The sequence below is a fragment of the Ischnura elegans genome, chromosome 3 (genome assembly GCF_921293095.1).
Source record: "Ischnura elegans chromosome 3, ioIscEleg1.1, whole genome shotgun sequence".
Classification (NCBI taxonomy): domain Eukaryota; kingdom Metazoa; phylum Arthropoda; class Insecta; order Odonata; family Coenagrionidae; genus Ischnura; species Ischnura elegans.
The window spans coordinates 18339262-18352242 of NC_060248.1; the positions used below are offsets into that span (position 1 = coordinate 18339262).

At 33.6% G+C, this 12981-nt stretch overlaps 1 protein-coding gene across 1 annotated transcript; it reads left to right on the forward strand.

Moving 5' to 3' along the window:
* The first annotated feature begins 356 nt into the window (after positions 1–356).
* LOC124154973 (trypsin 5G1-like) lies at positions 357–10118 on the forward strand. The gene is made up of 7 exons (XM_046528722.1): positions 357–461; positions 1318–1373; positions 3571–3659; positions 5686–5812; positions 6558–6671; positions 7766–7870; positions 9657–10118. The coding sequence occupies exons 1-7, from the start codon at positions 416–418 to the stop codon at positions 9945–9947; spliced, it is 828 nt and encodes a 275-aa protein (XP_046384678.1). The 5' UTR covers positions 357–415; the 3' UTR covers positions 9948–10118.
* The last annotated feature ends 2863 nt before the right edge of the window (positions 10119–12981 follow it).

Here is a 12981-nt window from a genome sequence, read left to right on the forward strand (position 1 = left end):
TTGTCAAGTCATCACCGCAATCAGTCTCAGACTATAAGGAAAAACTCGCATTTCCGGTCTTTCATTGATAAATTAAATGCTAAGAAATAAGCTCTCCGCAAACGATCTTTACTCTCGCTTATCGTAATGACCTGTCTTTGCGAAAGTGACCCATTAGGCCAGGTCAGTCGAGACGTGGATGTCATGCTGTGTGATGAATAAGATACACGTTGCGGTAAAAGGAATTCTCTGTTGCTATTGGTCGGGGATAAGGGAGGAAAAAAGCAGAGGGAAAAGGGTAGATAGTTAATTAACTATTTAAGCGTCAAGAGTTCTCACATAACGTATAACGTATAATAAGCGTCAAGGAACACATACCGACTTCAGATTGTCCTGAGAGAGAGCTGTTGCTAGGACAAGTTGATACTTATTCAATATGCAGAGCGCAACAGTGATTTTGGCCTTCCTTGCATTATTTTTCGGTAAGTTATAATTTCAATTCCTTCAATTCTCACAGTTTGAGTAACAAAACAATATTCATTTTCAGTAATGGAAATCATTACGATACGATTTTCGATAAAACTTCTTGAGCGCATAACTCATGCATAAATTTTCTATGTAAGAAAAGCTAATATTAAGAAAAACTTCAAGTATGATTTTTTCCCGGTGAGGATTGTGTCAGTGGCCGGAAAAATACATTTCCTGTAGTTTATTTGTTGTATTTGGATTCTTATTTATCGTCTGCTTGGCTTTAATTCTGAAAATTTTTATCACATAAACCTGCACTGTAAAAACTAAATTCAAAGAATTTTATGTTCGATTTTTTTCCTTTGGTAATATGTGTTAATTATCACAAAAAACATATTAAGCTCATACTCTATAAATAAAATGAATCTTTGCCTCACCGCTTCACCGCCATGGACTTGTCAAGAGGTGGCATCATTTCAATTCATAATTTTTAGCTAAATTTTCCATTTTTCACATAAAATATAAACCAACCGATTCCATAATGGTCAAAATAAATTCACTATTAAATACCAAAACACCATTAAATATAAATTAAAAGTTTTTTGTCACAGACAATATTTGTAAATATATCCGTATTACAACTCAATAAAAAATTTTATTCTTACATTAGCAATACCGTTCTTCAATAATAAGCTTTTAATTTTTATCCTCAATTAATTTTTTCCGTCAGTTTATTTAAATAATAATGAATCCGTTTAAATTCTTTTGGTACCACTGCTACTTTAAATGTTTAATGTCAATATGTTGTGTGTTGCATACATTATATATTTATTGGATGTGTCTAATTATAATCAATTCTTAAACTTGCAGGTTTTTACTCGTTCACCTGCGGCATTAGGATTCGTAACGACGACGTACCCTTTCTGGTACGTATCGATCAAAAACAATTTTCGATTATAATCTGAGGTTTCAGGTGAGATGGAGTGGAAACGTGACAAAACAAAGAAGCAGGAACAATTTCCACAATTTTATATTTATTGTGCGACCGGTTTCGTTTATGACATCATCAGTTATAAGTAAAAAGGTGTGGGAAGGCTTAATTGAATAGGATGGCAGGTTGGGGTGGTTAGGCGGGAAGACGGTGGAAGGACCCCAAGAATACATACCTCCTCGCAAACTCCTTCTTCGGTTTTTCCAATCCCCACGCCCCTATGTCTGTGCACCTTTCCCTTCCTTTTTTCCCCTCCCTCCGTCTACCCGTCATAACCATCTTGCCTTCGTATTTAAGCATTTCCACACCTTGTGATATGTACCTGATGATTCTATGAGTGAAACTGGTCGTAAAATAGATATACATTTTTGGAAATTGCTCCTGCTAATTTTTCGATGATGCTTATTTGCTCTTTTTCGAAATAAGGGAAGAGAAAGAGTTTTATTCGATGAAATGGGAATTTTTTTCTTCGCTCCATAGCTGTGATGTATGCGTTACTAACAAAACCAAGCAAAATTTCCTAAAAGTTTGTGAGTACCCATTGAGTACGAATGTAAATCCAACCTTAAGAAAAAAGTGAAAATTTTGAAATCTTCAGTTCATCATGCATTTTTTCTTGCTAAAGGGGTCTATTAGAAAAAAAATTATTATTATTATTATAAGAGTATTCTACCGATTAAGGTAGGTTTGCATGGAGTACTAAAGACGTGATCTGGGAGCCTTCCTTTCCATCCATTACCGCCTTCTTCAATTCACTATAAGGTCTACTCCCCTTCAATCTATCAAAAAATCCTACTCTTTTCCTTCCCCTCCCTCGTTTCCCTAACATTCTACCCTCTAACACCTTTTTCAACATCCCCTCCCCGCTGAGTACTCCCTCCATCCATACCTTCTGTCTCCTCCGTATCTCATCAAAAAGCTGCCTCTCCTCACCCACCATATCCAGCACTTCGTCGTTCCTTTTCCTCTCCGTCCATTTCACCCTCTCCATTCTTCTCCATACCCACATCTCGAATGCCTCCAATCCTCTCTCGTCTTCTTTCCTCAGTCTCCATGTTTCGGCACCATAGAGAGCTACACTCCAAATCAAACTCTTCACTAACCTTGTCTTTAAACTCTTACATAACGATCCTCTAAGAAGCTCCTTCCTGTTCATGAACGCCTCCTTTGCTAGTGCAATTTGCTTCCTGATGTCTTTGCTACTGTGTCCGTTTTCCTCTAATGTGCTGCCAAAATAGTTAAACTGCTCTACCTGTTCAAGTTTTTCCCCACCTACTTTGATCTATAGCCTGATTAAATTGAAGTCTTGATAAAAGGACAGTAGAGATTTTTAATACCATTGATAGTTTTTTTATAGGATAAATTCCAATCTGTATTATTAGGGAATTATAATTTCCCCAAATATTTAAACTCGATTTGAGCCCGATGCCTGATGAGATATCAAGTTGAAGTTTTCAAGAATACCCAGAACTAGTTGGCAATACTATATTTTTACACATTTAATACGATTGTAACTGTATCTCTACTTTTATTCAGAAGCTAAATTTCAATATATGGAGATTATGTCAATTCGATGGCGGTGCTGCGATCCTTAAAAGAAATAAGAATTCTATAATTACTATAGCCACAAATTTTTTACATAAAAGTTTATTTAAAACTCGATTGAACTAAAAATTTATCAAATCTTAAAATCGATATAAAATTGCAATTTGAATGTGGTGAAATAAATCATAAAAGTTTTGAAATTGTTCCATTTCGATAGTAACTTTGAAATTTCAACTTTTTTCATTAAAAATATATTTCAGATTATTGCATCGTACATCGTGGTTCTGGTCATAAAAAATTGATCCAATACATATCAAAATCTAAAAATAATTGAAATAATGTATCTGTATAAATAATAAATTTTTAAACGACAACATTTTTCTTGCGAACTAAAAAGAATAAAAGAAATTCTCGGTTCTAATAAACATACGTCGATAACTATGGGCCAGATTGAGTGAGTGCTTGGTTTTTCCCATTAGATTTATTTTTTTGACGATGCAGGAGCCACAATTCTCGAGACCCATTCTCATTTTTATTAACCCCGAAATGTAACCATGCATTATTCATCATGTTCGGTTTCTTTCAAGGCTTCCGTGAGGTTCATGGGCCATCACAGATGCAGTGGTGCTGTCATTGCGGAAAGATTAGTAATTACTGCAGCACAATGTGTAGAAAGGTAAGTTGTTGTTGACTAATTGCACTTATTTAATTTGATAAAATAATTCGAATAATCAAGGCTAGTACCGTAATCTGAATTTCGGCTTCTTTGAAAACAAATCTGTAATTATTATCCAAGGCAAGCCTGAGAACATGTAAATGAATTTTTTCTACTTAAAGATTTGTGGTAACTAATTCCGTTCTTTAGGAACTGTGAATATGTCCGATTTAAATTTCTTCACAATCATTACATGATAACACAATATAACAAACTGCACATGAATTCTTTTGGAATTTTAATCTTTAACATTGACTAAACTCTCCTGTGTCGGGTGTTACTTTCTTTAAATATAATTCTATAGTTAACACATTTACACAAATTTTTATCCTATATAATATAATATAACTTAATGAGGGTTGTTCGGAATGTAACCTCCGTTTTTTATGAATAAAACTCTAAAGAATATTTTCGAAATTTATTGTATGCATCTTAAAACTGCGAATTTCCTATACTTTTCAAAATAATTTCCATAAACATTTTGGCACTTATCATACCTATAAACTAACTTTAAAATTCATTCCTCAAAAAATCTCCCGCCTGTGCCTTAATCGATCTGGTGATCGTATATTTGTGCTCTTCAACATCCTCAAATCTCTGTGAACCAATATATTTCTTCATTTGCATAAACCCATTCCAGTACAACTTCTTCACTTAGAGCCATACACAACACTAAGTTCCCCATGCATTGCTGCTGCCGATTATTGTTTAGCTGTTAACAATCGAACAACAGCACGCACTTCATACTTGGCGGGAAAAGCTATTACAGCACACATTTTCACAAGCTACCAAAAAACAACTAGCGCTCAAAGAACCCTCACTATACCACGACTGTACGCCGGCTGACCTGCCGTGCGTGACGACGCAACAATGGTGGCACTATCCAATACCAATTTTCATGTAGCAAGCAATTGGAGGTGACTTTCCTCTACCAGCCATTGCATTGTGACAACTTGATACGCTCACCAGACCTTTCCCCTGTATTCAATATCCGTTTTCCTCGATATCCGAATTTTTAAATCCATGCATCTCCCCGTCAAATCGCAATAATTCCCAGGGTTAGGAAATGGCCCAATTACGTTATGTATGAGCTCACACGACTATGGCTCATGGTTTGTTCAGGAGGAGCTCTACCCTCAGCCATCCAATCAACCTGCGGGTTGAATAGTTCATTCCTTAAAGTATCGTCTGGGTTTCTATACGTGATCAGGTTTTAACGTTCGATAAAACCGAGAAAAATTACTGCCATTAGATTTCCGGGAGAGCCTGCGATATGACCTTGTTAGGGGCAGATCACGCGCAAATTTGCATTGGGTTATTCATCAATTTTGAAATGCATTATGTATTTATTTGGCATATCATTGTTTTTTTTTTCGAATTCATCTTTCCAATAGCTTAACAAAATCATCGAATAAACGTGTTAAAAATATTCATTTTGCGCTCACTTTTCAGGTAACAATTCTTCGTGAATTTTAACATTGAAAATTCAAATTATCAATCAAAAATTTTGTTAAGGGACTATTTTGAATTATTAACGTACAAATTCAGTACCTGAATTATAATATCATTTCAAAATTAATTAAAATGGCATTCTGTAATCAATTTTTTAGTGTCACTTACGTGGTGGAAATTTTATAATTTTAACTCACCATTTAAAATTTTATTAAGGGGCCACACATGCGTTATGGGCATAGATGGGCGAATGTATTGTTATATCAAGGAAAAAATTTCGAAAACAAAAAAATATACACCGAGTAATTTTGTTCTACGGATTAGTTCTTCCCAGTGGCTTTCTTATGATTCTGGTTATCTCAATTATTTTCCCAATCTTTTCAAGCTATAAGACTTCATTCATATTTCATTAATGATTTCTTGTGATTTTCTTGGTTGTGGTCCCGTGTTTAACATCCCCATTCCCAGCATTTTACAATGTGGATAATGACGCCAAATGCGGCGAGAAATGATTGTTTCCATTCTTATATTGCAGAGCAAAGTTGCACTACTTGGAAGTGGCTGTCGGTTCACAAATGAAACTGGTGCACCAAGTACTAAAGGTCATGGTCCATCCTCAATATGATCCATTATATCAAGATTATAACATAGCCCTAATAAAGGTAATTAATGATAATATATGCTTACATAAGTACATCAACAGTTTGTAATGGAGATTCCGGTATTGTCATAACTTTTTTGATAGTTACTTTCGCGGTTATCACATTTTGTTTACATATGTATATTTTTTCTATAGGCATAGATGGGTTAAGTACTCTGAAATCAATTTTTCGTATAATTTAGATAGTGGAAATTCAAATAGCACAGCATACACCATTTAAAATTTTATTAGGTGATAAGTTAGAATTATTAACCCAAGAATTCAGTTTCTGCGTCATGATAACATTTCGAAAATTACCGAAACTGTCTAAGCGCCAGGTCATTTAATGCGATGCTAATTTCAATTCCTTATTTTAAAGGCATTTTTAATTTTATATTATATTTAATTCAAGTTATTATGTACTAAAATGAGTTCATTAGAGAACTGATGTCTTAAGTATTGGTATATTAATTGTGATACTTGTTCTCATGATGCATTCAGAAAAATACATCTAATAGGAATCTGGAAAAACAATAATTTTTAGAAGACATCAAGCGGAAAGTAGTCTGTAGTTAACTCTTAGAAAATTCATCAGTTTATGGTAAAATTTTAATGGACTGTATTACCTACATATTGCTCGTTACGTTAACTTGTTAATTCTCAATTACGTTGGTAGAAGGTTTGTCTCTGAATCTCTGTAGTTTTATTATGTATTTAACCTCGTATTAACTATTTTACTTATACAACGAGATATTATTTTATTTCAGACGAAAACGCCATTCCAATTCAACGAATCTGTAGTTCCCATTGAACTAGCCAACGCTCCTTCGAACAGCGCAGGATTGATGCCATCTCACATCTTTAAATGGGACAGCAACATGGTATATCAAATTCATGTACACGGTACACAAACATGGTACAATTTGAATGAAATGGTACCACGTATGAACAAATTGTCAATGCAAGAAAGTTCACATCCTAATTAAATGGTGGCCTCTTGAAAATAGACATTAATTTTTACACTGTGAGCATGGTGTTAGAAAATGCTGTAGACGAAGCTACTTCATTGGAACAAAAGTATATTTCTTGCAATCCAATTTTCCATCATTCACTGGCAACACGATGTTACAACTGTTTACATGATGCATCAGCATGTACAAGTTATGCGTGGTAGGGAAAAATTATGTCACGAAATTTAAACCCTGGATAGCTCATACCAGTGTGAACCAAAATGACCAATGATCGCAAACGCACCGCTTTTACACTACAGAAACTTTGAGTCAAGCGCTTCAATTGGCCCCGAGTAGTCTCTGTTGCCGCATGCTCTGAATGACTAATGATTTGCCTGTATTTGCCTTTTGCCTTTGTTCAGAGCATCCGGTAACAATGCAAACTCGCGGCCAATCCGAGCGCTTGACTCCAAGTTTCTTCAGTTTAAAAATGGTGCGTTTTCGACCTGTAAACATAATCGATAATTTTGGTTCCTACTGGCATTTGCCACCAGGGTTTAAATTTCTTGACGTGATTTTTCCCCACCCTGCATTCTTTGAACGATCTTGGTGGGTCAGAACGGAACATGAACAAATTATTAAAACCAAATTAGAACAGATTTATTGTATTTTTCGTTCATGTATTAGCGCAATTTGTGTGGCAACAGAGTGCAATTTTGCGTTCATTCTCTCGTTCATGCATTCAGACACATCTTTGAAATTTCCTTCATGCATTCATGGGAATTTACATTGAACGGAAACAAAGTCGGTTACTAGTACAATTTGTTGGGAATATACTAATGGATTTAAAACAGAAACAATGCTTTGTCAGCGGTTTATTATCCACCAAACGACATTTTTGAATGGCCTCATGAGTGTAAATTATTATGTAACCAGGCCGTTATAGAAAATAATTTATATTCAGCGTTTTATTCAAAACTTTTAAATGCAATTCGTTTTAAAATCAACGAGTTCATTTTTTTCAGAATGAAGCCGTAGTCCAAGAAGCAATTCCTGTGCCTGTAAACCAAATCACCGCAAAATCCCGAATGAAGAGTCAGATGATATACGTTGATGTCGAAGGCCCTCTGGTAAGAAACTACATATTACCATAAGATTAGAAATAATTTTTATTCAAGACGATTCATTGTTTTCATTGCTGAACTGTAGGATTTGCTTATTTGCTTGATTATGATGTATTATCTATATTCAGGCACACAGAAACGCAGGAAACACTAATTATGCAATAAGATTACCTGATTGAAGCACAATTGTATCAGTACATATTAATAATTCATAATTATTTTAATATTAGATACAAAAGGAAAAGAAATAATAATAGTAATATCGATTTAAGGGCTTTAGGAAAGTATGAGATTCCGCGATGTTATACGCAAAAGGGTTGTAGGCAATTGAAAGTTGTTGTACCTAAACTGTTTAATAATTTGAAGAGCGAATTTAAAGAGTTAAAATCGTTGACTGAAGTAAAAAGAAAAATTAAGACATGGATATTGACTGGTTGTTGATAATGGAATGTAAGAGTATTTTATATAATGATATGCTTATTTGCTATTAAGAATATTTTTTATAATGTTTAATTTGTTTGTTAATGAAATTGTTAATTTAGTAATTTTTACAAGACACAAATTGTAATGCTTAAGTTGGCACCTGCTGACAAGCCAATTTCGGCTTAGCGGGACCAGAATGTTTGTTTACATTTGAAAATTTAAACTGTTGTATAAACATTATTTCTTGTTTGTACATAGTTATAAAATGAATAAATCAATAAATAATAAATAACAGCCGATGTAAACGATGAATTATCTGACTTACTGAACGACAACCTCGAGAAGGGAATGAGAAAACAGTCGGGCGTTTACTAATTTACTAATTATAAAAACAATAGTTTTTAACCTAGGAAAATTCTGCCAGATATAACTGTTTTTGTACATTCACAAATGAAGTTTATCACAAATAATAAGTGAGATTTGACTTACTAAATAATATGTATTGAGGTCTAAAGAAAATGTCGACCTATACATTTTTTGTCTCTAATGAATCATTTTCTTGCTTTTCCACATGTTTTCTCAGCAGATGGCATTACCGTATACTTATCTTTAAATTTCAGCTTTAAGTAGTATTTCATATGATTTTTTCTCCATACCTATTAAATTTTTGTTTTTAGTAATGAATATTATGATATTGAAGTGAAAGATTACAAGTAATAAGTATTATAATTTATGTTCTCTCGCTCATTTGTTGAAGAAAAAACATTATAGCCAAGGGAAGTAAAAAATAATTTTGAAATTACGTTTCAATGCACAAAAACAGATGACTATGATTATATTAATATAGTATTTTCCATTTAACAGAAAAGGAATTAGGTTGCTAACACAAGATATGATGAAAATGCAGTTGGAGTCGAAACAGAAAGGAAAGTTTGTAAACGGTTTATCATCCACCACCAAATTCTTTATCGTACACAGAAGATATGACAAGATGAAAAATTTAGTCACTTCACTCGAAAACTCATAATTTTGCCTAATTTTTCTCTTCGTGAATCTGTTTCATGCTCATTTTTTTAATATGGCAGCCAGCTGTACTACCCACAATCATGACATTACAATATTTTAGGCGCAATTTTCAGATACAAAGAATCAGTTTCAATCCTGTAACATGTGAGTATTTTTGAGAACCCGACGATCTCTCCAGGGAAATGAAAGGGCGGAACGGGAATACCGTCGTCGCTATAGAAGCGACGAGGGCGATACAATACTTTAATGTTTCTACGAAAAGGAAAATTCTTCCCATATGGAAGGAAAATCCTACGTTTTTTCGTAGATATTATAACTTCAACAATCTCAATCTCTTTGGCAGGATGACGTTGGCTCCCTTCTGGTCCACGAGGATATCCTCCACGGAGTTCTCTCCGGCGGACGGCACGCCGCGATCGGTGATCACGAGGTGGGTGTGTTCGCGAGCCTATATCCGTACGCGCACCGCTTGCTGGCGGACAACGCGACGGTGGCGGCGGCGGGAGATTCGAACGACGAACTGTGCGACGCCCTGAGGACGATAATCCGCTCGCTGAAGGATATGCCCTTTGTGCCTGGCTTCCTAGTCTCCGCCGTCGAATACCTCGCCAAGTCCGTGGGATGCAAGTACTGATTCCACGGCCACCCGTTCTTCATTTCAGTCGAAAGATGGTTTGTCTTGGAGTCCTTCAAGACTGAGCCGTAGTGTCCCCTTCTGCATCCATGATTACTCATACTTTTTTCCAAAAATCATTCATCAGCTGTTAAAAAATTTCACCAGAATAAAATACATATCATGACACTCCAACTAGGATTTTTATTTTGATGTGGGAACAATGATAAGAGGCATATTCGTTAAGTAACGGCCGTTTGGTCTCAGGAAAAAAAATATACTCACACGGAATACATTTTATAGTCACTTTTAGTTAGGTACAAACATACTTCACTTCTCTACATAATCGCAGTTCACAGCTAAACATTTTTCCTATTGCTGCACCAACTTCTTTAACCCCTCTGAATAGAACTTCGCCGCCTGATAGTTGTACCAATTGACAATAGGGTGGTTTGATTATATTTTTAATTGTGTAAATCGAAGTGATATTCCTCCTGGAGAACGTATTTCACGCTTTTAGTAGGAATGTGAGGTCTCACAATTCTACTCATTAACAATTAGGCCCTAGAAAAAGCTTCTAACGTTCAGAACCGCGCACTTGTTACGCATCTTCGAATAATTTTATTTGATCGATTTCACTCTCAGACAAAGTGATTCGCACGCAGTGAATTAAAAATTATCTTCTCATAATTTAACGCATTAAAAATTACGAGCAATAAAAAGATTCGCCGCTTCTGAATTTTATAAATTATTAGAAGTATTGGATTTTTTTTTTGGAATTTATGAGACACGTAATTTATTCCCAACCCACAAGTGTAAGAATCTTCTCTTAATTCAGAAATACTTCAGAATTTTCAAACCTGGTATAATTCTTGCACTTGTTATAATTGTGCGAATAATTTAATTGGATTGTTTCAACTCTAAGGCAAAGGTGTAATTCGCAAGCTGCGAATTAAAAATTATCTTCCTATAATTTAACACATTAAAAATAACGCACGAAAAAAAGATTTCCAACTTCAATTTCTCGAACTTATTAGATATGTTGAGTAATTTAATTAGAATTAATTAATTCTCAAACACAAAAGTAATTCGCAAAATACCAGTTGAAAATTCTATTTTCATAATTTTACGCATTAATATTTAGGTACAATTCATTCAATCTAATAGACAAAATGTATTCGTACACTACGCGTTGAAAATTATCTTCTCTGTGACGCAGATAATTTGAACATTACGAGTTAAAAATTGTCTTCTCATAATTCAAAAATAATTCACAATTTTTACGCTTTGTAGAATTCTTCGAATGATATGTTGGAATCCATTCATTCTTCGCAACAAAAGTAAGTCGCGAACTGTGAGTTGGAATGTGAAGTCTCACAATTTTACTCATTAACATTTAGGCACTAGAAACAGCTTCTAAGGTTCAGAACCGCGCACTCCTTATTCATCTTCGAAGATTTTTTTTACATTGCTTTCACTCTCAGACAATGAAGTGATTTGCACACAGCGAATTAAAAATTATCTACTCATGATTTAACGCATTAAAAATTACGCAAAAAAAGAATCGCAACCTGTGATTTGTTGAACACATTGTTAATATTGAATATTTTTTTTAGAATTCATTAAACTAAGCCAAATTATTTATTCCTATTGTGCGATTTGTGCCAATTTTTTATTGGATTGTTTTAACTCTTGAACAAACATGTAATTCGCACACTCCAAAATTAAAATTATCTTCCTATATTTTTACGCATTAAAAAATACTCACTAAAGAAAGATTTGCAGCCTCAGATTTGTCGAACTCATAAAAGATGTTGAATGATTTTTGAATGAATGTCATGAAAGAGCTTAGATGCTTCGGAATAGCGAACTAGTTAAAATACTTCAAATAATTTTATTACAATGTTTTCACTCTCTGACAAAGAAGCAATTCTCTTACTAGAATATTATTTTAACTTCGCAGTGAGCGATTTTCTTCTCTGTCTGAAATTTTAAAGATTGTAATAAAATATTCGAAGAATTCTACCAATGTGAATATTCTAAATAATTTCTGAAATATGAAAAGATAACTTTCAAATCGTGCCAGTAAGATTAAATTTTTAGTCTTATAAAAAATGAATTCTGAAAAAAATATTCAACATAAGTAATAAGATTGACAAATCAGGAACTGCGAATCTTTTATTTGCGTTATAATTAATGGGTAAAAATAGGAGAAGATAATTTTTACTTCGCAGTGTGCTAATTATTTATTAGTTTTATAGTGAAAATATTATAACCAAATAATTCAAAGGATTACAACAAGTTCGCGACTCTGATGCATCGAAACACTTTCTAATGCCTCAATGTTATTGTATGAATACACGAGAAGATAATTTTCAACTCGTAGTTAGCGAACTCCTTTTGTGCCTGAAAGTGAATAATTCTAATTAAATTGTTCAAAGATGTCTATCATGTGTGAAAATTCTGTATCATTTCCATTATAATGAGAAGACAATTTTTAACTCGCAGTGTGGTAAAATAATCCTATGTCTTAGTTTAATTGATTTCAAAAAAATTATTCAACAATTATAATAAGTTTTACAAAACAGAGGTTGCTATTCTTTATTTTATGCGTATTTTTAATTATAATAAACATTAACAAAAGGTCTGAAAAATTGAGAAGCTGTTAATTGTTTTTGCCTTATTTTTAATTGGTAAAATTATGAGAAGATAATATTCCACTAGTACTGTGGGATTAATTACTAATCGTAGATTAAAATAATCTAAAAATGTTATTCAACATTATTAATAAGTTCAATAAATCAGAGGCTTTTTTTGCGTATTTTTAATGCATGAAGTTATGTGAACTATATTTTTAACTCTTAATGTTCCAATTAATTCTGTGTAACAGAATAAATAAAAACGAAAGAATATATTCATCATTAAAAGTAAGATTGAAAAATTAAAAAGCAGCGAATCCTTTTATTTTGCGTAAATGTCATGCGTTAAATTATGAGAATATTGTTTTCATTCCAGTGACCGATTCCTCCTTTGTCTGAAATTGTGAACAAGGCTA

Excerpts from the sequence above, each read along its gene's own strand:
- LOC124154973 (XM_046528722.1), top strand. The coding sequence starts at position 416 with ATGCAGAGCGCAACAGTGATTTTGGCCTTCCTTGCATTATTTTTCG. Across the intron at positions 462-1,317 it reads CTTCCTTGCATTATTTTTCG|GTTTTTACTCGTTCACCTGC; the intron begins GTAAGTTATAAT and ends TTAAACTTGCAG. Across the intron at positions 1,374-3,570 it reads ACGACGACGTACCCTTTCTG|GCTTCCGTGAGGTTCATGGG; the intron begins GTACGTATCGAT and ends GTTTCTTTCAAG.